The sequence below is a fragment of the Ornithodoros turicata genome, chromosome 4 (assembly GCF_037126465.1).
Source record: "Ornithodoros turicata isolate Travis chromosome 4, ASM3712646v1, whole genome shotgun sequence".
Taxonomy (NCBI): domain Eukaryota; kingdom Metazoa; phylum Arthropoda; class Arachnida; order Ixodida; family Argasidae; genus Ornithodoros; species Ornithodoros turicata.
In genome coordinates, this window is record NC_088204.1 from 79,436,795 (window position 1) to 79,464,002 (window position 27,208).

At 48.1% G+C, this 27,208-nt stretch overlaps 1 protein-coding gene across 1 annotated transcript; it reads right to left on the bottom strand.

Annotated features, from left to right (window-relative positions):
- Nucleotides 1-24,090, bottom strand: LOC135392041 (fatty acid synthase-like). Its single transcript, XM_064622665.1, has 27 exons — nt 23,853-24,090; nt 16,151-16,306; nt 15,392-15,919; nt 15,148-15,270; nt 14,144-14,380; nt 13,157-13,608; nt 12,709-12,936; nt 12,428-12,617; nt 12,111-12,340; nt 10,514-10,815; nt 10,261-10,420; nt 9,958-10,174; nt 9,591-9,845; nt 9,317-9,490; nt 7,892-9,250; nt 7,122-7,334; nt 6,196-6,525; nt 5,989-6,108; nt 5,396-5,751; nt 4,873-5,229; nt 4,515-4,758; nt 4,189-4,425; nt 3,885-4,097; nt 3,184-3,440; nt 2,742-2,999; nt 2,013-2,273; nt 1-852 (listed from the first exon to the last, which is right to left on the bottom strand). Exons 2-27 carry the CDS (start codon nt 16,293-16,295, stop codon nt 724-726), a joined length of 7,575 nt encoding a protein of 2,524 aa, XP_064478735.1. The 5' UTR covers nt 16,296-16,306; nt 23,853-24,090; the 3' UTR covers nt 1-723.
- Between the last annotated feature and the right edge of the window lie 3,118 nt (nt 24,091-27,208).

The following is a 27,208-nucleotide window of genomic DNA, read 5'->3' on the forward strand; positions in this document are numbered from 1 at the left end:
TTTTTTTTTCTAACAAACATTTAATGGACGAATAACACACTGAATACATAAATTAACAAGTCAATTGAATACATACAGAAACTGGTATCGTTAACACAGCTGTCGCCAAGTGGAATGAGAACATCGTAAAACCCCAAAGTCGGACATATCACCATGTGCAAACTGCTCATGATTCCACATGCGCCATCAATTTCTCCTTCGTATATGTACGTGTGTGTGTGTGTGTGCGCTATAGGATTAATTACATGTGTTGAGTATTAGTTGTCAACATGAACAGCTTGCACTTCATCCACCGGTGTCGAGGGAATGTCAGAACTAAGAAGAAAAAAAAAAGAAAAAGAAAAAAAACTCTGTCCAATGACTAACGCAAGTGCAATGCAGATGTCTCGTCTTTAAGTATAGGTGCAACACCTGGGAATAACTTTAAAAAAAGAAATGTGACAAAAAACAAACTTGCTGGCCACGGTTTTCTTCCATTGATGTTGATTCTTGACTAGGCAGTTCAAGCACCGATCCACTGAGATGGTCCACGAGGTACAAAACAAAACGAGAAAAGAAAAGGAAAAAAAAACAGGAAAGCTGCACAGTCCTTGTGGTACAATATGTCCGTGGGAAAGATCCGGCAGAAGACGTGGATGCCTTCTTGCAGGAGTTGCACTTTCTTGCTTTTTTTTTCCCCCAATTTTTTTATACTATGGCAGAAAAGGCTGGGTGGGAACTTCTTCACTGCTGCGTCGTGGATGGTTCGAGCTGCTGGTTGATGACTTGCGCACACTGTTCGGCGCCAGCACCCAGGATGAAACTTTCGTGGAGTCCTTCAACTGTGTGGATGTGGACTTGTCCATCGCAGCACTGCATAAGGGAAGAAAGGTGCGTTAGAGAAACAGTGTATGGCCTCATAAAGTAAGGGTGTTTCATTGCGATGAAAGAGAAATAGTGTGTGGGGCCAAGAAAAGTAGGTTACGGTGCAATCCCATAAATTTGAACTCTAAGGGAGACTGATGACACTGCATACTAGCTGCATTGGAGACGCAGTATGGCCCGCTATGGACGAGCTCGCATATTTGCGGTCAAGCCAAGCAGTCACATTGCAAAATATTTATTTCTGGCAAAATAACCTGTTAAAGGAATAAGTAAACGCGGCCCCGACCATGAGCGTGCCGAGAGGGGGGGGGGGGCAGACTTCGTGGCTTGTGACAATAGCGTGCTCTTTGGTCATAGGTCGTAATGATTATTCTCAGATATCATAATAGGAACCTCTGAACACCCACACACTTTGCAAAGTCCGCCTCCAGAAAAAGGTGGTGGTGGGTTGGAAAAATCCTGGGAACGCCCATGCCAGGGAAAATGCATTGGCCGGGCAATCTTGTTCAAATTAACCACTGTGCGCCTTCCTATGTTCAAATCACTGAGCGGCTTCTCCCATTCTAATACACGACTTCGACAGGACATGACTTAGTCAGTTCGAATTGTCCGGAAGTTCGAATTATCCGGTTGCTCTGTATAAGGTAGACGTGCTTCAAAACGGATCTGCCTACGAGAACGTAGAAGTTCAACGATAGTTTATCCGAAAATATAACCCATTCGCCAGATTCCTTTGAAACAGCTGAAGTCACACTGCCGATATCTCACTGACTGACAGTAATACCGAGTCGGAATCGAAGAGCGCTTAAGATTCTCTAGAACTTCCTAATATTAAAAAAGGACCATCAACAACTGCCATTACCAAGATTGTTATAAGCGGCACCAAATTCATCACACTTTCTTTGAAACACGATTTCAGAGACATTCTTGATTTGGTAGAACAGGATATGATATTCTAGTAGAAAGACACAAGGGTCCAGCTTGAAAACCCTGGCAAATAACTTAGGAAAATGAGTACACAAAATCGTACTGTGTCTATTTGCCTTCCAAACAGTAAAATAACGATGTTGGTTAGAGCAATAATTTCATGGCTCTATTCTGCAGTAGGCCAATTACATTTGGCGCGCGTTTCCGCTGCGAGCTCTCACCTGCGAGACGCCATAGTCTGGAGGTAGTTGCCTCGCCATCTTCCTTGGCTTGGAGGCTTTCACGAGCGTGATATCACCGTGGAAACGTTTTCCTTCGGCTGGCTTGTAGATGCTACCTGCCTTGAGGAACTTGTACATTGCCTTGGCAGCTTCAGCCACGTCCTTGCGGCTGGGCTTCACTTCCGACTGTGACAGCAGCAAATCAGTGGCGACTTCTTGTTTGGCTTCCCATGTTGGATGTTGTTCAAGCTCTTTCTTGACCTAGCGATTAAAAACGAGGAAGAACGTGAAAGTCATGTTAGTGTCACCATTCCTTTATACTTGTAGCAGGGCAGCAACGACCTCAATTTGTCGCGGGCATGTTGAAAAATCGTATTATCCGAGAAATCGTACGACATCGGGAAGCACAACAAACGTAATCGTACCAGTCGCGACATCGCATCATTATGGTGAGGAGGACACGGTAACCTAGGGTTTGTCAAAATTATTGTTGCTGCCAACTCGGGCTTTCGCATCACATGAAACAAGCTTTGGATGAGTCAATCTGGCGAATTTCTACAGAGAGAATGAGTCAGTAGAACGGAATGTAGTAGTAATGCTCTGGCAAACTTAAATGAACGCATCTTTCTTAGACACCAAGATTGGAACAAAATTTTTGCTAGCTATTGTCGCAAACAATCGTCACAGCTGGCGATACAAAAACGTGGAGTATGACCGTTGGAAGTTTACCTTGAGGAAGTCGATGTGGAGGTACTGCATGAGGAATGCGCAGAAGAGAGATGCTTCTTCTTCGTTGTTATCTGAGAACTTGCTCTTATAGCTGTCTGTGTGCGCGCTCACGTAACCGGGGGCTCCGTCCAGCAGAGTCAGTGAACCCACTTCCAACTTGCGTTCCTGCAGCAGCACGGCAATCTCGAACGCAACACTCGCTCCGAAGGAGTAGCCCACTACATGGTAGGGTCCGTGAGGCTGAACCTCAACAATTTTCTGCAGAAAAAAGCACACTGCATAAGCACCGATAACTCTTTCATAGAACTTGGGTGACTTCAGTCCGTTTATAGCGATCGTTCGTTTATATGCGATATATCGCATCGCTATAAGCGGACTGATGTGAAACATAGCCCCGAATGGGTTCAGTAGCCTCCAAATTCAGCGCAGGGACGTAACCTACCTGAAGGTACGTAGACGCAAGCTCCTCTATTGTGTTGATGGGGATGTCAACTGTTCGCTGCACGCCAACTGCCCTCGTTACGAGGTGGTTTGCGATTTCGGACAACGCGGCAACGTGGCCTTCAATGGGGTGAACCACAAAGACAGGACTGCCTCGCGTCGCCTTGCTGTTCATTTCGACGATGATGGAATCTGGGACGAGCCGCTCGATCAGCGTCAGCTTTGGAACGTCGTCGGAGTCCTCCTTCTGGTCCTCCGCTGAGACGTAAAAAGATGCACGTTTAATGTCACGTTCAGACGCGTGTGTACCACTATGTGACAAGCATTGATGCGAGAATACGAAAGGCATACACATTAGCGAGACTAACAGCCCTCGAAGCCTTTCTTGGGCACGTAATAAAAAGCGTTGTTTTTAATATTATTTAGTGTAGGTTTATTTCCATGTAGATTTTGGTAGTTCGTGCCTTACTTTGTTTTGTCCAATACAACAACTCCAGAAAGTACAAAGTATGTGGTCACATATAGTATACGACAACTCCAGGACCCTTCAGCAACATACTTATGGCTTTCAGGTGCTACGCTATACTGGACAGTACTTTAAATTAATAATAATTGGTGATGAAGTGTCAAAGTACAGCCACGTCTAGTACTGAGTATTATTTCGATGCACAAGGACATCAGGAAGCTGAATATCTAACCAACCTGCTGGGGCTTGTTCTTGTGTCGGTGACTGCTGCGACGATCCTCCCGAGATCTCACGCAGTTTGTTAATGTTCAGTTGCCGGATTTCTTGCATGGACAGAACCAGGTCGTAGTCACGTTCTATCGTCTGTTTCACTTCCACTCCCATCAAGGAGTCCATGCCCAGTTCACCGAGGGTTACAGTGGGGCTGATACTCGATGGGTCTTTTACACCTATAAACGGAAGCATGATTATGAAACAAGACAGTAAGCAGATTTCCGTGAAAATTTTAGAGTTGCCTCAGAATGGGACGGGTTCAGTTACCTAGGATGTGAGCTACAGACTGGACCAAGTCCTGCTTCTGCGCAGACTTCGTCGACGAGGACAGGTCTGCTTTCACAAGACTCGAGACTACAACGCTGTCTTGACGTAGGAACTGATCTAGGACTGAGAGGCAAGAGACAATTTTCTGCGGAATGGTGCCACCCACGACAACATCGCCTCCCATGGTCTCGCGGAGCACACCAACGTCACCGATGGCTCCCCATTGGATAGCTAGGCCTGTGGGTCACAAGAACAGAAGACGGGGGATGAGTACGACAATTCGCCAGAGACGAAACGAAGCGAGGTAATTGTCGCAGGGGACGTACCAGGAAGGTTGTCGGCAACCCTCTGTTCACAGACCCTCTCCATGACAGAGTTAGCGTAGCCATAGTTGGTCTGACCCGCATTTCCTCGGCCGCAGGACACAGAAGAGAACACAACGAAGTGGTCCAGTTCGGGGCAGAGTTTCCGCGAAGCTCTGTCCAGTTCTATGGTTGCATTCACCTTGGGGCCACAAACTGTGGCGTAGTTTTCAACGGTCTGGTTCTCAATCAGTGCATCGCGAAGCACCTGTGGAAGAGAAGAGCACACTGAAATTGCGGTCGACAGATATAACGCCACGAGGGGACGCACTCTCGCAAGTGCTCAGAAACACGAACTGTCAAAGAATCAAGGGAAACGTACCACGGCGAGGTTGAAAATGCCGCCCACCGGACCGAGTTTCTCGGCCTCGCGAAGCAGCTGCTCGGCACCGCCTGGGGCCGCGGCGTCCGTTCGCGTCACGAGGACCTTGACGCCAGCCAATTTCCACCTGTGTACACACAGCCGCTGGTATCCAGATCGGAGTCCGGACCTCGACGTCAGCACCACTTTTCGACAGCCGCGCGCGACGAGCCAATCGGCCAGTTCGAGTCCAAAGCCACCGAGACCACCGGGGATGACGTAACACTTGTCAGGGTAGAAGCCAGTTCGCGTAGCAGCAGTCAGGCGCAGTGGAGACGGAGGGACAATACGAGGTTCTCCAGATTCCTCTTCGCGGATCTAGAAAGAAAAAGCATACGCAATTTAATGCTAGTAGCAAGAGGGCAGTGCCACTCGTAAGCACGACAATACTGCTCACAAAGGCGACACCGGATTCACTTGGATAATAAATCCGGCAAGTCAACATCAGCAGCAAGCTAAAAGCTCAAACGCTGCATCAACATACCTGCAGCACCACTTTTCCCATGTGTTTTCCGGAGGCCATAAAACGGAACGCCTCCTCGGCACAGTCCCTATGGAACAACGCCGTGTCCAGAGGTCGGACAGCGCCAGACTTGATGCCGTCGCTCACGAGCTGGACGACGCGACGCTTCTGCTGAGCCACACGCGGGTCGTTCGTGTAGAGGGCGTCCAGCAAAATTCCGTGGAATGTGATGTTCTTGAGGAAGACTGCCATCCCCAGAGCATTGTTCTGCGACAAGTCAAACTTGCCGATCTCCAAGAATCGTCCGTGAGCTGCCAGGCAGCGCACACTAGCTTGAAGCTTGTCTTCAGCCAGAGAGTTGAGCACAAGGTCCACACCTGAGAGAGGTAACTTACTCTAAGTCCACTTATAGCGATAAGGTTCTCATTCTGCAAGCCAGCACCAAATCACTAATCATTTGACGGTTCTAAAGAGTACATTGCCACAAGTCAGTATGCATGATGCTACTGGACTGCAGACGAAACTACCGTAATAAACGGCGTCGCTATAGACGGGTTTTGGTGCAGCGTAGTTATTATAGCCTTAGAACGTTATTGTACTCGCAAGAACCATACCTCGGCCGTCGGTATGTCTCAGAACGTGCTCCTCAAAGGTGAGGTCACGGGAGTTTGCAAAGTTCTTGTCTTGTAGTTGTGGGAATCGCCTCTTCAGGAAATTTCGTTTTTCCTGTGATCCTGTTGGGCGAAAGAAAACCTGATTACACAAACAAAGTAACTTGGAGAAATTAGACGTGCTACTTGCGCCAAAAGATCAACCCTTACCGACGGTGGTGAAGACCGTACACCCCATGGACAGCGCAATTGAGATGGCAGCTTGTCCCACACCACCACTTCCAGAGTGGATGAGGACACTTTCTCCTGGTTGAAGGTCACCACGTACTACCAGAGAGTAGTAAGCCGTGGAATAAGCCACGGGAACCGTGGATGCGGCTTCAAGAGTCCAGTCGTCGGGAACCTCCCACAGGAACCCGGGATCAACAACAACCGTGGTTGCCATACCCTTGGCGGCCACCTGTCCCATAATACGCCGGCCGGATGGATCACGACCCGAAAATTCGAGACCGAGGATGCAGTCAGATGTTGCCATGTCACCTGCAGGTGGGTTTGGAGATTGAGAATACATAATGACCCAACATCATCGCGAATTCCACATATAACGATCTGAGGGCATAGCAAGTTCCACATACGATAATAGCAGTAATTAATTGGTAAATCGTAGAGCTCATAGCATTATTTGTAACTTTGCGACTTATATATCCCACGTACACGTCCTTTACTACGGCAGCAGCGTCGTGGTGGCTTGTGCGGTACAAGCAAGCTCGTGATGTCTTGTTGCTAGTTAGGCCAGTAGAATCGTGAAGCAGCCTCAAAGAAGCACATCGTTCGCGACATTCTGCAGCTACAATATACCTGCCCTCAATTTCTCGGAGATGCTACCACTATTTCACCAGCAACAACATACTTCTAACAAATCGAGCAGAAAATCCCATGACATGACAACGTTCGTGTTCACCAACCGCTGAACAAAGTTTAAGTGGGTTACCACTGTCAAAATTAGAATTATGTCATGCACCGTCTGATGGGAATAGCGCGAACAATCGTTGCGAGCTAAAGTACCGTTGTAAGCGGGATCGTCAAAAAAAGTTTTGCAACGCGTCTGTACAAAATGTCGCAGCTCTCAGCATTACCTGGCAGGGCATCAGGTGGAAGCTTGCCGGTGGCCAGCATGACGTCTCGGAAGTTCAGCGGCGCATAGTAGACACTGCAGAGCATGTCTTCAGGGTCCAACTTCTCGTAGCAGATGGGAGACTCGTACCACTGTAGGCTGGACAGGTCACCACGTGTTTGGACGTTGAGGAACACGTGCTCGCTCTCAATTACAGGCTTTTCTGCCGCCCCCTCTGGAGGAACAGATGCACAATGTTTTTACATCAAGATGATGACCTCTAGTGCATCATATACACGCACACCATTGGGAACAGACACGGCAGTCAAAGCACTTGTTCTAATAAAAGGATAGCATTCCAGTGGCAGATTCCAGGGATTCCATTTCACAGTGGAATAACACATGCATTATAAGAAAGGTCCATAGACCCTACGAGCAGCCATCCATTGGCACCAAGGAACAGGTGTACACGAATGCCAACGTTCACAAATGGCAACAACTTTTTAGATCATCTTTGGCGGAGTCTTTGGACAGCTCTGGAGCACATTCTTAGTTTAGTATAAGATTATTATTACAAGCTTAGACTCCCTAACAATTCAGAGCCACAAATTCAACAGGGAAGGCTTGTGCTACAAGAGATGCTTTCTGCTTCGCCAACCTTAGTTTATGCAAAACAGAGAGCACGGGAGAAAACGACTTTCACATTGCTCGCAACCAGGAACCTTATGGCATCATTTTATAAGACATAAATATGGCTATGTTCCAAGCACGATTACACGACAAGCGACTTACTTGACTTGAGCGTCAGATGACGGAAGGAACCCCATTGGCCGTCGCGATAAATGTTCATCACAAGATCTTTCTCCAGGACATCCTTGTAGAAGGCACTGTTCAAATCAAAGCTCGGTAGCTTGCCTGGAGACTTGAGGCTCCCGTCGAACACGCACCTAATGTGGCCTCCGCCAATCTCTTGGCGCAGACAGTTCACAAGTCCTACGACACCACTGTTGCCAGCGTCCTCAGCGACGAGCCAGATATTCTGTCCTGCTGGCTTCGACTGATATTCAACAGCAGCCTCTTTCAGCTGGTCTACCCAGGACGCATAGTCATCACTCTTGACGCGTATCACCAGCTGGTCCTTAGCACTCTTGTTGGGCGCGGTCTTCCTGAGCAGGAACACCGTCGAGATCACGTTCGACTTGACAGCGATGACGTGAAGCCCAGCTTCGCGGAAAGCGGCTTCGAGATCGTCCCTTGTTCGAACTTTCACGGCAACGTTTCCGACAGTGGACAGGAACTTCTCCGGTGGTGTGATGGATGTCCTCTCCGAAACTAGAAGGAAGCAGTTCTCCCTGACGAGCCCAGCGAGGGTACGTGCGAACCCTTGACAGCAAGAGACGTCCTTTGCTACGACGAGGTCGGCTTCCTGCAGACCGTTGGCGCCAGAGGCCAAGTCCCAGGTGACTGTCTTTCCAGACTCTGGAATCTCTTCGGCAACGATCGTGTCTGGAGCACTGTGCGCTACGGTGTACTCAGTTTTGAGAAGAATGTTCGAGTCATGGAGTAAGCCAAGCACCTTCTTGCCCATCAGCGTCTGGCTGTTGCTGACCTCGAGAACTTTCAGTTTCTTGACGCTTACATTCTCAGAGACCAAGTCCAGGAGGTTCCTGAGCGGAGACTCCTGAAGTAGGACGGTGTTAAGGACGTCCCGTTCCAGGTCCTCCTTGTGGGCCGATAGGACTGACTTCACGTTGTCCGCGAGAGAACCAGCGCTCTTTGTCTGCTCTTGAATTTTGGTAAGGATCTTAAGCAGTCCATGTTCTGGCAACGCTGAGGTGACGTACTTCTGGAGAACCTGGTCCGGGGCTTCCTTAAAGCCATTCATGACGTCCGAAATCTGGGCTTTGTTCTTTCCACAGGCTTCCAGGATACGACGAGACAGCCCGCTGCACACCTGAATGTACTCTTGAACTTGCACTTCACGGTCCAAAGTAGCGGTTTCCGAATCCACATAGGGAACAAAGCTGTACTCTTCCAAGAATGGGTTCTGTTGGACATGACGGCGAGGGGCAAGGTTTGCCTTCAGTCCCTTCATCTCAGCACCTCCAGCACAGCATACATTCAGTTTCTTGTCGTAGAAGACGGCAACACCTGTAGCAAGGATGAATCGGAGTTTAGAGTGCTTCTCTAAACAAACTAACTTAGATGTTTGCTCACCGTCCTCTCCTGCAGCCTCAACAACCTCTGCGTGAACTGTAGGGTCCACCTTGCATGACCTGATGCGTACTGGCAGGTTCATCGTACGGAGGGGACTGCCCAAGATGCTGAATTGCAACATTGTATCGAGGAATGTCACCCAGTTGTTCTCCCAGTTGAGCTTAGCATATGGCTCTATGAGTTAGGAAAGACAAGGCTGGGATTAGTCACTCAATCCAAATCACCGGGATAGTTTTACCACATTCTGTATTTAACGGAAGAAGGGAGCGCTTACGTTCCATGGATGCTTTGAGGATACCCTGGAAGCTCCCAGAATACTCGTAGCCTCGAAGGCGCAGCTCCTTGTAGATGTTTTCAGTGTCCAGATCATATGCGATGGTCTCTGGAGCGACAGGGGGTTCTTTGTCCAGGAAATTCTTTGTACCTTCCTCGACCAGGAATATTTTGCCACTGGCAGCAACTGTTCCTGCCTCACAGACCTCAAAGTCTCCAGAAGCGCGCATGACGTTCACCAAGAACTTCACACTTCCTGCAATTTTGTAGCAAAGCGTCACAACGATGTTGCGGGCACTATGAAGGCCTGGCTAGCACACAGAAGGCATGTCTGTGTTCTACGCCACTAGTCAAGTGCTACCACTCACCAGACTTTGGAAGGATGGTAGCCCGGTGAAGGCTGACATTTTCGAAGCGGACGGGGACTTGGTGGAAGGGTTTTCCAGTTCGCTTGGCGAGGGATTTCCACGCTAGCACCATGTAACCTGTGGCTGGGAACAGCACCCTGCCGTCAATTTGGTGGCCCGCCAGGTACTCGTCGTCCTCCGAGCCTCCGACGTCGACTTCAACAACTTCTTCGGACACCTAAGTTACCAGGGTAATAAGTTAGTCGGGGGAACAAGGATTAAAACTGGAGATAAATTGGAGGTACTATATAGTAAGGCATTTACTTGGGCTGATGTGCTGAAGTCGTTGTAGTTGACAACAGTCCAGCTCTCAGAGTGGTCCCAGCCAACCAAGTGCGAGATGTTGGGTGTACCCCTTGGTACGGGAAAAGACACTGGTGGGTACAGAGCGCTGACGTCGAGATCAACGCCCTGCGTGTGAAGTCTGAAATCGATAAGAAAGGGTTATTTGGTTAATATCGCACATTGGTCTCAATAGAGTGTCCCAAGAGAGCTTCCGAAGTGAGCAAATACTCACTTTCCAACAGTCGTCAGGAAAAACTTGTGATTGTCTTGAGCCTTCTTCATAAGACCCACACACAGAGCCTTGGGTCCAAGTGCCCGCCTGAGAATAGCTTGCAAGAGGCAGTGCGGTGCAATTTCAATGGCAATGGCATCCTCTGGAATGTGCTGCAGGGCTTCGCGGAAGAGCACGGGCGACAGAAGGTTGTTCACGTGGTAGGATGCAGAGCACAGCTTGGCCAGAGGCTCCTGCCAACGGCTCTGGGGAATAGATGAGCTCACCCAGCGAGACGTGCGGGGGCGGGGCTCTGGAATCACCTACGTGCAATTTTTAGAGATAAACTATAAGGGTGTGCAAGGTCAGGGTAAGCTCCGAAACAGTTTGCCATCAGATATCCACACCACGTGTACAGCGCGCTGCAGATCACGTTCCAGTTGTGTTCGCGTCACATACTGGATTCACTACTGCTAACGGGATTCTGACTCGCGTCAGCGTGCAATCGCGATCCCTTGTCACGTGCACAGGGGATCACCTTTCCAGAGCTAATGGGAGCCCCGCTATGAACCAAGGGGATCACCATCGTGTGATTACGCTAGTAGTCTCATGTCCTTGCGCATGCTAACGCGAGTCCCGGACAACTCTTTAGGGGTTCGCTATTCCGTGCTAATGGGACCCCCACTCATGTCCTGAGGGGATCACCATGACGTGCGAACGCAAGTCACCTACCATGTCCCATAGAGCCTCACTCATGTCCTGAGGGGATCACCATGACGTGCGAACGCAAGTCCCTATGATAGTCCTATAGGGCCCCACTCATGTCCTGAGGGGATCACCAGCGGGCCGAGCTCAGTTCTCCGTCAAATTAATGCATGATGCGGCGGAAGAAGAACGCTCCTTCCAGTTTCCTTCTCGCTCTTCTTTCAGATAACTGCCATTATCAGGAGAAGCTTGGAAAAGGGAAAGGGCGGGTACATGGCCTCCTCGCATCGCTTCTTTCGAAGCGCGGCCGCCAATTTGCGCGTCTCGAGAGGACTGTTTTCGCGATTTTTTTTTCTGGCTATTACCATCGTAGTAGTGAATGTATTTTGCGATATAATATGGGGTATATGGTGTGCAAGAAAGCTGCTGGCTGTACTCTCCGCAACAAGCGTCAGCCGCGACGTCGGGCGATATTGATGTCAGTCTCGATGCCAACGGCGAGATGTCGGGAACGGTTGGTCAGACACCAAGACTGGTCGACGGCGAGGATTGGTACGCACGAAAGTTTCGCTACAGGAGCCCAACAGAGTCATGTTCGCGGAATCACAAAACCAGCGTCGCGGACAACCTAGGTTCCGTAGAACCCCGGTTGAGAACAAACTGTCCTAGGGGACCGCCATAGAGTGCTAAAGGAAGCCCCGCCATGTCATTATGGAAGCACCATCGCGCCAGACCCGATCATACAGTTCCCCACAACATCTCAACAGCTTCCCGGGAACGGATTATGCGTTATCCTAAAGATAATCTTAGCACCATTTGCGATCACCGTTCCAACCACATACACCCAGCTCCTGGCAAAGCTATATCTTTGCCTTTTCGATGCATACCAGAAGATGCACTCAAGAAATCGTACCTTATCGAGGGCTGCTTGCAGAGAAGGTCCGATCGGCTGCATGTACGGGCTGTGGAAAGCGACGTCGAGACTGTTCACTTCGCGAGCGAATACATTCTCTGCCTTGAGTTCTGCAACAAGCTTAGCGACGGCAGCAGCCGGTCCGGAAACAGTGATGGAGTCTTCAGCATTGTGACATGCTGGGATCACGCCATCTTTGCAGCGGGTCTTCGCCTCCTCCCAAGTCAAACCTATACATTGGAGATCACCACAAGTGTCACACATACGCCCCTTACAAGTCGTCAGTTTTAAACCATTACTCAAAAATTGAGCCTTACCAACAGCAGCCATGGCTCCGTGCGGCAGGTTACCCAGTTCCACACAGCGTCCTCTCCAGTAAGCACAGAGGACTGCCTGTTCGGCCGTGAAACCACCGTCGGCATAGGCGCAGCCAATTTCGCCGACGGAGTGGCCAACAATGCCGTCCGGCTCAACGCCCAAAGACTTGAGCACGTCGACGAGGGCCACCTACCAGGCAAGGACAGGTTATAGTTAGCACAAGCAGAAGTGTAAAAAGCATTCTGTAACTTGTACTCTGCGAACATACGGTAAGCCTTACCTGAATGGCGGCAATGGAGACGAAAGGAGACACCATAGTCTCGTTCTTTGGCTGCTCTCCGGTCACGAGTTGCACGAGATCAATGCCGAACGGTGTGAGGAGGTCATGAGAGCGCTGGATGGACTTTGCGAATGCGTCGATGGCCATCATCTGTCTTGCCATTCCTGGCCACTGGCAACCCATGCCGGTGAAGATGAACCAAACTGGCCTTTTCTCAAATGGTGCTTTCTGAAAATAAGGAAAATCCTTTTGATCAGTATAAACAAATACGAAATAAGAAATACCTAGAATTAGTACAGATTTTCCTCGCGTAATTAACGCACCTCCCCTATGACGCTCCGCATTGGTTTCACAAAGTGCGTTCATTATGCGAGTAAATCCTGTTTTTCCTCAAAAGAGGTCAAATTTTACCGACGAGCAAGCTCTTGGAACCTCGCAGCGAACGTACCTCGACAACCTTTTCAGCCTCTTGTCCTTCTCGAAGCAGTGCAAACCCACGGTACGGGAATGCGTTCACAGCGGGCTGTCCAACCTTGTTGAGCAGAGCGTACGTGGACTCTGGGAAAGGAAACTCGGCTTCTATCCTGTCCAGGATGCCATTCGTGGCCTCTTCCGACCTGCCGCCCGTAAGCACGATCCTGGGCAGTTCAGTCTTAGGCAAGGGCGCCTCAGAAACGTGCGGTCCCGGGTTGGAGCGAAGGATGCAGTGCACGTTGGCGCCGCCGAAACCGAAGGAGTTGAGTCCCACGAGCCCGCCCTCGAAGGGTCTGTGCTTGTCGACGACCTTGATGCTGCCGTCCAGGAGGGACGGGATGTTGGGGTTCGGGTTTTTGAAGTGCAAATTTGCGGCAATGGTTCCGGTCTCCATGGAGAGGATTACTTTGGTCATTGAAGCGATCCCTGGAAACGAGTGATATGCGCGTGGTTATAGGAAAAAGCGCACGCGCTACTTGTTTGCAAGAGAACACAATGAACCATATGTTCATCACCACATAATGGGGGACCAATGAGGTTCATGTATCAATTTAGGGCCTGACTTTTTCGGGTTTTATTTTTGGCCAAATTCGGGGGGTAAATATCGGGTGATATTTTTCATTCGAAAATTCGGGTGTATTCGGGTTAAATCCTGTTACGGCATATTCTGTCGTCAGGAATTCGGGTGTATTCGGGTGATTTTTTTTGTTTAATAAAAATTTGTCTTAACATGGAACTAATGTTTAGCAATGTTATCAAACTTTATTTTCATGCACGCTTATGAGTGTGCCACGTGACCTGGATGTTTTCGGGTAGATTCGGGTTAAACCCGAATTTTACAGATTTCGTTCGGGGGGTAAATATCGGGCGGATACGGGTTTAACCCTAAAAAGTCAGGCCCTATCAGTATAATGCGCAGCACAACAAAGTACGAGCGGAAATCTTCAAGTGTCCAACTCACCGGATGCCCCTTCGGAATGTCCCATGTTGCTCTTGACGGATCCGATCCAGAGCGGGTCCTTGCGTTCCCCGGCACCGCAGAAGACGTTGAAGAGCGCCCTCAGTTCTTGCGGGTCGCCTACTTTCGTGCCTGTGCCGTGAGCTTCAACGTACGACACCTTCGTGGGATCCACGTCCGCCTCTTCGTACACCTGGCGCAGGAGGACTTCTTGTTGCTCACCAGACGGGAATGTGATACCTAGAGAGGAACAGTAAAGCTCAATGTGGGGGGGGTACCTTATTGCTCGCGAGTCGCTGGTTGCGGCTGAAGAGTGCCAGCGAGCTTCGACGCTCGCGAGCTCGTCCTCGCGGAATATCCAATATCGAGGCAAATTACAAAAGCGTCCGTCATCACGTCCGCAGCCGGAAGCGGCTCTCGCCAATGAGATCAAGACGAGTAATGACGTTAAATTGAGAGTTATATCGTCTTGTGTGCTAGTGATGAGCACAAAGAGTTGCGTTCTTTTGCGTGTCAGGGTGTTTTTTTCTTTTCGCTGCATTCAGGTGCGGTTGTAACGCGGCGCGTTATCGCATGCAGAAAACGCGCCATGCGGGCCAGTCTTAAGCATGCGTTGTTTCGCTACAGCTAAGCCCCGTTATAACGAACTCGCAAAGACTACTTCGTTTTTTTTTTTGCGTCGTTCGTTATATATGGATAAGAAAAGGCACCCTCGTGTAAGATTTATTTTCAAGGTTGTAGCAACAACAACTTTATTTTTAAGATGTAGCGTATACAAGAGTGCATTAGCGTCGCACAGACGCCATCGCTCGCCTGAAATATTCTCAAAGCAAAAATTCGAAGTGCCAGGATAGAGCGTCAAGATAAAGGAAACTGATCTGACCTCTATTCAAGCTAACCGAAGCGACATGGCGAAAGAGCGGACCGAAAAAGTCCGTTGCGATATTCCTTCGTTGTACCCGTGTTCGTATTAACGATAGTCAACTCTACAGCCATGACTGACATACCTTCATTCTTGTATCCGTCAGCGTTGGCCTTGATGTGAAGAACTTGTGCGTATGCCCTGCGGGCATCCTTCGCTCTCTGCAGGAGGAATACTCCCACAGTTTCGCTCCTGACGTACCCCTTCCCTGTAAGGCAAGTTCACAAGTGTGACCTCGACGCACATCACATCTTATCACAATTAATTAAAAATCGACAGCAAATTCAAAACTGAAACGACCACAGTACGATGATGGAGACAATACATACCATCGGCATCAAAGGCCTTGCACATTCCGTCTTGCGACAACATTCCGAGCCTGTGGAAGTTTAGGGAAGTGGTTGGCTTGCACGTGACTGTGCTGCCCCCTACGAGCGCCGCCTCGCACTGGCCGCTTTTGAGGGCCTGGAAGGCCTGTGTGAACGCCGTCATAGCGGACGAACACGCCGTGTCCACCGTAAAGCTGGGCCCGCGGAGGTCCAGGGAGTACGAAACTCGGTTGGAGAACATGGCCCTGCAACATCCCACAAGGGCGTAGCCGTTTATCTTGTCCGTGTCTACGTTGAACGCCTCGTCAGCCTCGGATTCGCTGGCACCAATGAAGACACCAATGTTCTTTCCGCGCATCTCACTGGGGTTGAATCCCGCATCAAAGATGGCTTCGTAGGCAGTCTCGAGGAAGAGACGCAGTTGAGGGTCCATGACGTGGGCCTGTTTAGGATGGACCCCAAAGAATTGGGCGTCGAATTTCGACAAGTCTTTCAGCTTGCCGGATCTTTCTGGAAGGCCCAATATTCCTGGACAAAGACAATGGTGGAATTCAGAAAAAAACAGCGCGCATGGACAGGCCATCAGGTTGAGATGGGAACAGTACAGAATTCCACACGGACGCAGGCTATGTGGAAGGCGACAGCGAGGGACAAGACGTGGATCAGACGTAGAGAGACTATAATGTCCGTCTATGTCTGACTATTGGTAGTTCAGTGTTCAGCGCTATTCAAACACACGGAGAACAACGCTCGACTTACCTCTTGGCCAGCGCGATTCGTCGTCTGTAACCATGTCTACGCCCGCGTACAGGTTCTTCTGGAATTCTACCGTGTGGTCGGATTGTGGATAGTAGGCCGAGAGACCCGTGACGACAATGTCGTCTGGAGCAAATGTTTCCGCCATGTTGTGTGTTTCTGCAACGGAAGGAAAGAGACGCGTTAAAGCAACACACGAAGGATCAACAGAGAGGAATTTAAACGTCGCCAATGAATCGTTACAACGGAAAGGGCCAGTAATACAACGCATCAAACACTGTAACATCCTGCAACTGAAAATAATAATAATAATAATAATAACGCCTAAGATATTATCTGCAGTTCCCCTTCTCATAGACTTCCTGTTCGCCTTTGTGGAGCTGAACATCGTATTGTACTTTCGCTTCTTAAGACTGCACTGTCACGCTCCAGGTCGTGTCTCTTGTAATGGTCGTTGTGACGTCTTTTTCTTTTTTTCTTTTTAACTAGGCGTAGCTCGAACAAGAACTCTGAGACACGCCAGCTGTCCATAACAATGTCTTCACGGTGGAAGAGACTCCTCGAGGAATCCTCACTTATGTCTTCCGCAACATCCTCACCGTAGATTTCACGTTGCTTCAAAGTCTCCCAGTTATCTCTCGATCGACAACTGCCTACAGCACATGAGCGCGATTAAAGCCCGATGTTTCAGTAGATTAAACCCCGTAAAAACTGTTTGCAACCCCGATTTGCATCATTGTCACTTGGGGTAAAAACCGGAAACCCCCGAAATGACTCGCCCAAAACCTGCCAAATTCCGCCACCAAAACGAGCACTGGACAACGCTATGCGCTCCGCACATTCGCTCGGCATCGCGTGTTCATCTGAAATGCGAGAAGCACTCCCGTTTTATTTTCCGATTCGATAATTAGCTTTTCAGGCTAATGTGACCAGACGTCCCGATCTAGGCGGGACAGGTCCCACTTATACGGTTGGAATCCCGCTGTCCCAGCAGCTTACTTGTGGGACGACGTTTTGTCCCACTTAGAGTGGCGGCGAACCTCGAATAGAGAGAGAGAGAGAAAAAAAAAGATGGGGCTAAATAGCGAACGAGCTTTCACTTTTGCTTGGCCTCCAGCCGGCTCGCACATTTCTACGGTCTAGCCAATGGAACATTCAGACGTGCTGGCGCCATCCCAGAGTCAATACACTGTCTAAAGCAAATAGCGCTTTGCACGTCAAGCTACCTCGGTGGGATCCTGGTCTTGGTGAGCGAGTTTGAGCTGGTCGTAATCATCGTCATTAAAATAAACTAGCTGTTGAAAACAAAATACGTTCTGGTCGAAGTCTTTGACGTGTGTTGGCGGCAGTACTACAAAATGAAAAAAAATAATCAATAAATGAAAACAATGTTTTATGAAAATGAATAAGTAAAACAACGGCATTCGGCATAGGAGAAATAATAAGTTTGATGTGTTGCCCGACAGCCCCTCGCTCGCCGCAGAGTTCCCGTCTTGGTCGAGGGAATATGGTCACATTAGCGCTTTTCCAACGAATATTGCCCGATTTCACAGTTACTGAAGTAAAGCCCGATTTTCACCGAAAACACAAGGGTCTCAAGCGCGATTAGGTACAAGTACTTGTCCTAAGGTGATCCTTCTGGCCCAAAGTAATCCAGAGAAAGGGTACCAGTTTAGGGCTCAGATACAAAGTGCAATATATTCATCTGGGGCAATTGTTTCGTTGGATTACGCTACTCACCCCAAGAGTACGGGTTCGAACCGTATGCCGAGGAGGACACCCGCAACTTGTTGACATTATACAAGTCAATTGCCCATATTTCAACGCACGTTGAAACCCAACATTATATAAGGACCTAGTGTCATTGATGAATAGTTACATGGTAGCTTAGCGTCCATTGATTGATGGAAAGATGGCATTGCAAACAGGATACGTCCATCCACGGACAAAGGATCGTAAACATTCTACCATTACACAGCAAATGCTATATAATACTAATTTTTCCGTCTGTCTACGAGGAATCAGACACGTATGTATATGCCCTCACCGCTATTAATCCCATCAAGCTGATCTCTGGACGTCAATATAAGGAAGTCTCAAGTTCTGCCGCCACGCGCACATAATGCTTATCTGATAGGGGAAGTAGGCTACAACGAATGCGACATTACCACCCTTTTTGTAGATTCGAGGACGAAGAGGATGCGGCCGACGCACGTCTGCATAATCCACTCCTACCAGCAAGTGCAGTGTACGTTTTGTTGAAGCTTCTATGGCCGTTAACGGTGGCACAGATACAAAACGCAACTTCCGCGATGAACCGTCGTTCCCTCGGTAATTACATATATTTTTTTGAATTCAAGTAATATTTAAAGTACGTGGCTGCACCTCAGGCTAATGAAACGCACAAAACTAACAAAACACTAAAGTCTCATAACGCACAGTTGCACATTTCGATTGAAGAAATAGGGGTTGATGAAAGGACATCAGCAAAAGACTCGGCTTGCTGATATAAAAATCCCGTGTTCTGTCGCGGCCCAGGATGGTAGCAACGTCGGGGAGGTGAACGCACAGTCGCGTCGTCTGCTACTACGAAATGTTTGCAGACGACCATCTGCCAGCCTCATACGAGAAACCTGTGTATACTTCGACTTGTAAGGTTTCGAGCCTGTGTTCAGTTTCCCTCTAGCACCCTCCCCTTTTTTTATCTTAGCAATGATAAGAAGGGATCGGTATCAAAACGCCCTCTACTTCATTCAAACATGGCGCGCCCCTAACTCATTTCCATCGTCTGCAAGAAAAGCAGACGGTATCGCCAGAGTGACCCAGTCCAATGGGTTTTTTCATCAATCCCCTGGGGTACCTGTTTGGCATTACATCCACGGTCAAGGAAAAAAATTAAAAAAACGTTATCGACTCCCAACTTTCACAAGGCCTTCTTGAAAAAAAAGGGGGGGGGGTGATCAATACCTGGGCTTGACGTCTATCAGTGACGTCATTAGTTTTGACGTAATAACGGGGTTCTGCCAGGTTTTCTTTCCTCAAAGAAACGTCGAGGTGATCTTTTTCTGGCCGTAACAGGCGTCTTCACAGCGACGTCAGATGGCCTTGAACGAGGCCGAAAGCACGTTCAAGGTCCCCCCCTGGACTCTCTACGCACCGATGACCACGGGAAGCGTTGCCCTCTCGAAATTTAGGGGGGGGGCGGCATGTCTTCCTTTCGGGCACACCATCAAAGCGTAATAAGCGTGTGCGTGCTGCATACAGCGAACGTGCTTGGTGGGAGTTCGTTGGCTGGCTGACTGGCGGGCTATGCAAAACGAGGAAAAGACTGGTTTCCTAACGTTGAAAAGGAAATAGGCCTCCAGGAGTGAATGGTCGCAGAGAAGGGTGATATATCGGGAGGGCCAGGACGTAAACATGAGGATTTAGTAGCGCGGAATGTTCTCACGAGAGCCAAACAACACAGAAATTACATGGGGGCAATATCGTTAAGTGTTGGACAGATTTTTCTTATAAGGTTTCTTTTTTGGAGGGGGGGGGATCTATTTATTTGGACTTTTCGGATCGGTATGCATTCTGGACAGATTTCATGAGGAATTGAACAAGGCGAACCCAGTATCTTTCTTACTGGGAGAGATACTGGACGTTCCTCGTATATTGGGAACAGACATAGCGGACAGAGAGAGACTTCCCAAAGTAAACAACCATCAGTATGCCGGAGAGCTCTTCCTTCGAGGGCGACGAGGAAAACCGAAGATTGCTCGTGGTTAACTCCGAAGCGCGGAGCAATGAAGGGGGGGGAAAAAACGTCTCGAGAAATCCGCGGTGGCAATTTTTACAGGTGCAATGACGTCATTTACGCCATGAATTAAACAAAAGCGCGTAAGGAGTTGGAGCAGATAACATCTGCCAGCATTCGTGCCCTTTGGCTTGTTGGAAATTTCCTGGTGTGTTTTCCCATCATTCTGTAACAAAACGTGGGGCGCTACTTTCTTATATAATTTGTATCGAGGATTCGACGTAGTGTGCCTTTTACGGGGCGCTCGGAATGTTCTCATCCGTTACGTCAGCGCAAATCTTTCCCCCCCCCAACCCCCACCCATCAGAGGTTTTATCGTTCCATGTGTGTTCGTTGCGCAAGTGATAAGGGATACGGGCGTCATCCACTTGGACAGCCAAACGGGATACGCAAGCAAACGTGACAATGTATAACGCAGTAGAGGAAAGCTGACAACGCTGTATAGCAGACGACAGGCAAAGAATGCCGTAGCAGACGACAGGCAAAAAATGCCGTAGCAGACGACACAAGGCCGCATCTACAGCTTCACAACTGGACGCGCACGAATTCGACGGCGCATTTCGAAATAACCCCGGGAAGTTGAAATTTTCAACAGGATCCTGGAGGCCTCCCGTATTGTGGTTCTCACTCTCGCCTGCAGACTACGAGTGTTTTTCTTTTCACCCAAAACATCTCCCGGACCAGTCTGCTTCCTTCGAGCGGCAGCCAGTCACGCTAGGGGGCAATGTACGTCCCGCCGCCACAGCCGAATGATCACACCGTCGGACTCTGCGACGGAGCACCTGTGTTGGTTTTTGAAGAGCATAAAAACGCAACCCGTCCCTGAAGGAAATTAAATTATATAGCTGGCCATAGCTTATATTATAGCCAAGATTTATTGATATTACCTTTTACTGGCAGTAGCGCACTTCGCCGGCGCACGGCGAAGTAAAGCTGGGACCCATATACCACAGTTATCACAGCGAAGATGTCAGCAAGTTTTGCTCAAAACTGTTTATAGTTAGATTTAGCGAACTGTGCCGTATTTCCCGGAACCAATCAAATAGAGAGTTTTATTAAATGGAAAAGTGTTAGCGATAACGGTTCCCAAAAACGCGATAGACCAATCGCTTCGAAGCGGGTAACATCATATCGGTAAGCTTGGATTTGATAACTTCCTGTATCGCATTGTTTTCGCAGAGTTCCGGCAGAAATAATACTTTGCTAACATTTCGTAATAATTCTACAACGGTCACATTAACAGGTGCATTTTATGAAACCCTGTAAAGCTAGCTTCGCCGCAACATATCGTTGTGTGCAGTGAAGTTCGCTTCGAGGACGCCTCTTGTTGTTTGGGGCACTGGATGACGTTTCGGATCAACGTACCGTTCCCGGAAAACCAGAGCGGCCTCCCAAAAAAACACTATTCAGCTAGGCTACGCGAAGGTTGGAGAGAAAAGGGTGAAGCAACAAGAGTGCCAAGAGAGGTCAGAATAATGATAATAAAAAAAAAAACTGCTTTTTCAACTTCATGCTGAGCCCGTCCATACATAGAATTTGTGATGTGGTCAGTGACTCTGCAGAAAGTCGATCCTCAACAGTAGGAAGTGACGTAGATATTCGGATAGCTAAGAGTGGAGAGGTTGTTAGCTTAGATCGTGAGATATATTATTTACACAAGTGAAAAATAAATGTGCCGCGTAGAGCAAGGATACAAAGCAACAGATAAACACAACTTGTAACTGAAAAGTGCACAGATGGAAAGTGTGTCATCCGAAGTGCTTATACGGATAGTTTTGGTTTTTATTACAGCTTGTTGCTTCACCTATTCTCCCAGTACGTGGTTCATTCGCATTTTACTTTTATCACTTAATGACCGTCGGACCTATCCCTTTGTAAAACACACACTTGGTACACCTGTAGCTATGTATATGGAATACGGTTTTGAGTGACATAACAAAAAGGAGACTCAGCGCTTAGTAATTGACCTAGTGTATTAGTGTATTATAAAATACGAATGCAGACGACTTAGTATCCGTATTGCACAATTATCCCCCCCCCCTCTTTGTATCCTAATAAATTAAGACAATGACAGCTTATTGTAAACTTGCACAGACGTCTCGATCATGATATTTCCTATTGGCTGTCTGAACCCTATTTTTCGCGATCTATACAAAAAATTGGTATATGCGCCCTCCGTTCCTCATTTCAAATTAAAGTTGTGTATATGTGTCGCATTAAATTTAAAAGTCTACGCAAAGGAACAACAACGGGCCAGATCAGTTGAGCACCAAAAAAACACCGAACCGGTCTCAACTCTTCCGTACAAAACAACCCACAACTGGAAGGGACAACACAGGCCAACCAGGAAGCAATCAAAAACATGTGTGTACTATAAACACATGTTACAAATTATATCAGCACAGATCTTATCTCCATGTTGACCACTCTCACTAGATTGGAAGGTGCTGCTGACCCCATAGTATGACTGGATAATTGACCGTGACCGCCTAATAGACCAGGGAAGACTGGGCCCCCCTATTTCGCCACCTCCCACCAGTAGGGGGAGCTTGACTTGGCCGGAATGTGGCCTTGAAAAAGGCTTTGGGGCCCGCGGCCGCGTTGCCTCATCGGGCAAAAGTGTAGTGAACTTCAACCTGCATCTCAATTGGCACCGGGCGAATTAGCCACGGTAAAGGGATGCGATCATGTCGTCTGTGTTTTGTTGTTTTTTTTTTCCCTGGGGGGCAAGTGCAGGGCCCTCAGTGGAGATGCAAGCAAGAAGAGCAGTGCTATTAGCATCCCTGCATTGGGGTACTGGGGGAGACGGGTCTTAAGACGTGACATGACCTTTATGCTGAGTGTCATGTCAATCTATCCACCTCGCAGGTAATTTACTCTTCACAGATAGTGCCGACCTACATCTCCTTACTGCTGCAATCTCAAACTGTCAATTTAGAATTAATCATTTCTCTCGACAAGGTCCTTATTAAGTAAGATGCTTCTCTCCGAGCAGACAACCATTGTGCAAGCACGGAAAAATTGACACGACGCTGGCGAGACCTTTTGGAGGAAAACGCAGACACATCGTACAGAAAGCAGACGACATCTGCTAGTGACCTTTCACAGAACTGCTTCTCCACAACGTCTACATGGCCATCCTACACTGGCATAACAGTTTTGCTGCACTGCACAGGTGCTGCATTGGGTCACGACATTAAATATTACGATGCACAGCAGACGACATCCCTCAGAAGGAAAAGTCGGACCGGTCCATGTCTGCTGCAACGTAGTGATGGGACAGCGATCGAAGCAACGGTTGAAAAATGCGACGAGGAAATGCTCGCTGCTTTGGCTTAACATTGAGTTCAATTGATTTCAATGGCGATGGAATATCTACGATTTTTCGAATCTGCCTATCTGTCTCTTTGCCAATACTGTCATCCGTCGTCAGACGCAGAGCGGGGAAGTTCTGTGCAGATAGGTTTGACATCAGGTTCGCGAAACTGCTACATGAACAAATATATTCCTACGTTGTTCCCCTGTTCCTTAACAGACAACTACACATCACCAACGTACCGGTTAAGTAACCGGAAGAGCTACAACGCCCAAGTCGCATCACCCCTCGCCTTGCTGCTCGGACAACAAAAATATTTCCAGCTTACACTTCTTTCTATGGTACTAAGTCAACTGATAATATTGTCCATAACCCACAAGTGCGCACCACTGTGAGCATTCTACTACACAACCAGACTCTCACGCGTGAGATTTAAACTTTTCTTGGCCCCATACGAGCATAAGTACACCCCTTTCACAGCTCTTCACGCTCAAGCATAAGTCGCCTAAAACCTCCCGGCAAACAGCTAAAGTCAGCGTTAGCAAAACCAGCACTGCGTCATGATGGAAGACACCGGCCGGCGAGCTCACCTTTTTTCCTTCAGTCGATGCTAGTAACTCCGCATGCACAAAAACACACAAAATCCTTGGCGGTGGATCACTTCTGTTGTTGCTCTCAAGTCGTCGATCACTTTCACAGCGACAGTTTCTTCAAGATGTGTTTTATTTCGCCGTCTGCTATTGAATGGAGACGGGTAGGAATGAATGAATCTAGCAGCCGCGCGCTAGCACACACACACACAATACAAAGCCACGCGGCGCTATTAGAAATTCGTTCCTCCGGCGGCCGCTTATAAAAGCACCGCGGCGCACCTAGCGGCGTCGTATGATCTGGCCAGACGCCTTCCAACCAATCGGAAGCGACCAGTGCGTCGCCCGAGAGGTCACGTGGCGGAAACGCTCGTCCACGTGACTCGCTTCGTTGCAGACGACGCTTTCGTCGTCGTCGTCTGCTGGGGTTTGCACGCTGGTTTAGCCTATCTAATCGTGTGACTGAATCGCGCGACACGTCGTATTGTAGACGCGCGCACGCCAGGCAACAGTGCTGTGGTCACGTGATCCTATTGACGCGCGGCGGCTGTACTCTTTCGATGTGGAGGTGTGGAGAAAGGGGATAGGGCCGTCTGGAACATTCTCCTTTCCGCTATTTTAGTGTTTGTTTTTTTCTCTCTCTCTTTCTGTGTTTCTGCGGCGAAATTTCTCAAGACCAATTTGTGCCCCTGGCATCGGACATTAGCATCGGGGTATTTCTGCTGACATCTTGAGGTGTTTTTTGCGCCAACTATAGAAGACTCCGGAGCAACCGTGACGTCATCTGCTGACGTCAGCTGTGAAGCAATTGGGGCATGATGACTCGGGTTAGGAAATGCTAGGAAATTAAGCGGTCTTCTCTTTTGCGCGCGCAGTTTTTGTTTCTTTTTTCTTTCCTTCACTCGTATCGCCTGGGTTTTGACACCGTATGACGTGGTTTAAAATTAGCCGACGTACGTTCCTGTGGAATGGACCGGTACCGCGTCATCAGTGAGTGGTGTCTGCTAACTGCCCCGAAGGATGAAAGAATCAGATCGTCGGTACGCCTGCAATGAACGAGGTCTAAATATAGTAACCGACCACGAAGATTCCGTCGGCGTGGCTGTAGGGGGCGACAGTGGCGAGGAGGTTGACCATGCCACGAAAAGCAAGAGGAAGAAAGCTCATCTGCATACAAGCAGTTGTGTTGACACAGGGGGAAGAGCAAGGGTACATAATAAGGTGTTTGGCCGCAGCGAGTGGCCATAAAATGCTGAGTAATTTTGACGAACAAAAGCTTGCTTGTTTTACTCTGTATGTAGACATTTTGGAGTCTTCGTTCAGCAGCAACAGGGATGCAGTGATGCGCACAAGACTGCGAGCTGAAGTGGAAAGAAATATGCGCTGCATGCAGAGTTAGGCGATCGAAGTCAACCTTGAATAGTCTGTGCAGGGATCTTGGTAACACAAAATAGTAGCGAATGATGATGAATGTTAAAATGAAAATTAAAATTCAGCTATCGACAATGTTCTTCCAGAGAGAGGAGCATCAGTTTTCCATGTCTCCCATTTTATTTTATTTTTTTTCACTTATAAGTACTTTATTACTTAAAAAACGGAATCATAACAACAAAAATCAATAAACCATGATGCAACCTTGAGGTAAATAAATAAGTAACACGGAGGTTTCATGGAACAAACAAAAAACATTGAAGGTTGCTTACAAAATTTAACTGAGAAAGAGGAAATATTCTCAAAATTCCTCAAGAAACAAAAAGACTACACAGGGCGAATGTTTTAAGTAAAAAGCAAAAGAATGAAAATCATATGTTACAATTTAAATTTTACGAGACAATCAATAATACGATTATAATTTTGACGCGTTCGTACTTTTGTAAAGCGAAGAAAATATTTTCTTGCTTTGCAGCGCTTGCTTGCAGCGCTCTTCGATAGAGCTTTGATACGAAGGGCGCGGGTTCGAACCTGGTCTATGACGTCAGCAACGCGGTGGCATGGTACATAGTTGCTTAGGCACATTGGAACAATTAATTCACAGACCGACGGCGTCATTCTTAACTTACTGCATTAACTTATACATTGTCTCTGCAAGGTAAAACTACGAATTATTATTTCCATTATCAATACTATCGTTATTATCGATAAGCCATCTTATATCGATCTAAGCGATGAGCGCGGATAATATTTACACCATCCGCATCCGCACCCGGATGTTGGGTATATCCGCATATCCAGGATCATTGCATTCGTACGAAAAAAAAAGAAAGAAAGAAATGTACTCTATAAAACTGTCACGTGATAAACGAGTTTTACTTTTCAGGGTACATCTTTAGGAAAAGCGTTCGATTTCCATCCGAAAACACAATGTACAAGTCACACTGACGTTGGAAGACCACAAAAACGATTTAACTGAGCAACATTTCGCTACCCGATCTAATAAAGATGATCTCAATGGCGTTTTAGTGGGACATTTGATAGTAATATTTATTCGACAGAAGCAGCAGTAATGTACCTAGCTGTAAAATCATGCTGAGGCCACCCTGACGCCGTGACGTATGAAGCTACCTCAGCACATGTTTGCTTAGTACAGACTAAAGTTCGTCGCCTCTCTAGGAAGCTTATGTGGCGCGCAGAGCGGAAGTTATGCGAATATAAACCCGAGCAGAATGTGAAGATAGCGGTGCAAATTCCGTTTTCCTACATGGACGGGTACCAGGATGTATGGCGGTGTAAGGTACAGACAGTGCAGAGCAACCTGTCACGAGTTCGATGCTGTGGTAGCGGTTTTGTTGTGGTTAGGTCTCCATAAAAATGTCTATATGTTGGAGACCACAAAAACAATGAAGGTATAGCCTCGGAGACAACAAGCCTTTCAAACTGTGTAAAAAAAAAAAAAAAAAAAAAGCGATATAAGGGCGTGTCATATAGGGGCGGATCCAGCTCCTCGGGGGGGGGGGGGGGGGGGGTGAGCTCCTCAAAGGCTCAAGGTGAGGCTGTATAAACTGACGTTTTGCGGGGTGATCGCCCCCCCCCCCCCCTGTGGATCCGCCACTGGTGTCATATGCACCGGTGGAATTTACTTGAAACTCCGCGTTGAGGTTGGGAAATACAAAAAAATTTGAAGAAACGGAGCCCTCAACTTCAAAAAGGTGCCAGGTGAGATGAAGAAAGAGAGAAACAAAAAAATGCTGTTTTTATAGACGCCACGGACAGCCGAGTTTGAAGGACCTGTCTCATTACCACGCGAATATTATCAATAAAAAAAAGAAGAAGAAGAATTTAGGGGGATGGTGTCACTAACGTCAGAAAAATAAATTGAAAGCCAATTAACTCAGCAGAAGCGAATTTAGCGACGTAAA

What these genes read in the sequence shown, in the direction of transcription:
- LOC135392041 (XM_064622665.1), bottom strand. Translation starts at nt 16,295, where the DNA reads ATGGCGGAAACATTTGCTCCAGACGACATTGTCGTCACGGGTCTCTCG. An exon ending in AGGCTGAAAAGGTTGTCGAG is followed by an intron (nt 12,937 to 13,156) that starts GTACGTTCGCTG and finishes CCTTATTTTCAG; the next exon opens with AAAGCACCATTTGAGAAAAG. An exon ending in TTCCTGACGACTGTTGGAAA is followed by an intron (nt 10,421 to 10,513) that starts GTGAGTATTTGC and finishes TATCGATTTCAG; the next exon opens with ACTTCACACGCAGGGCGTTG.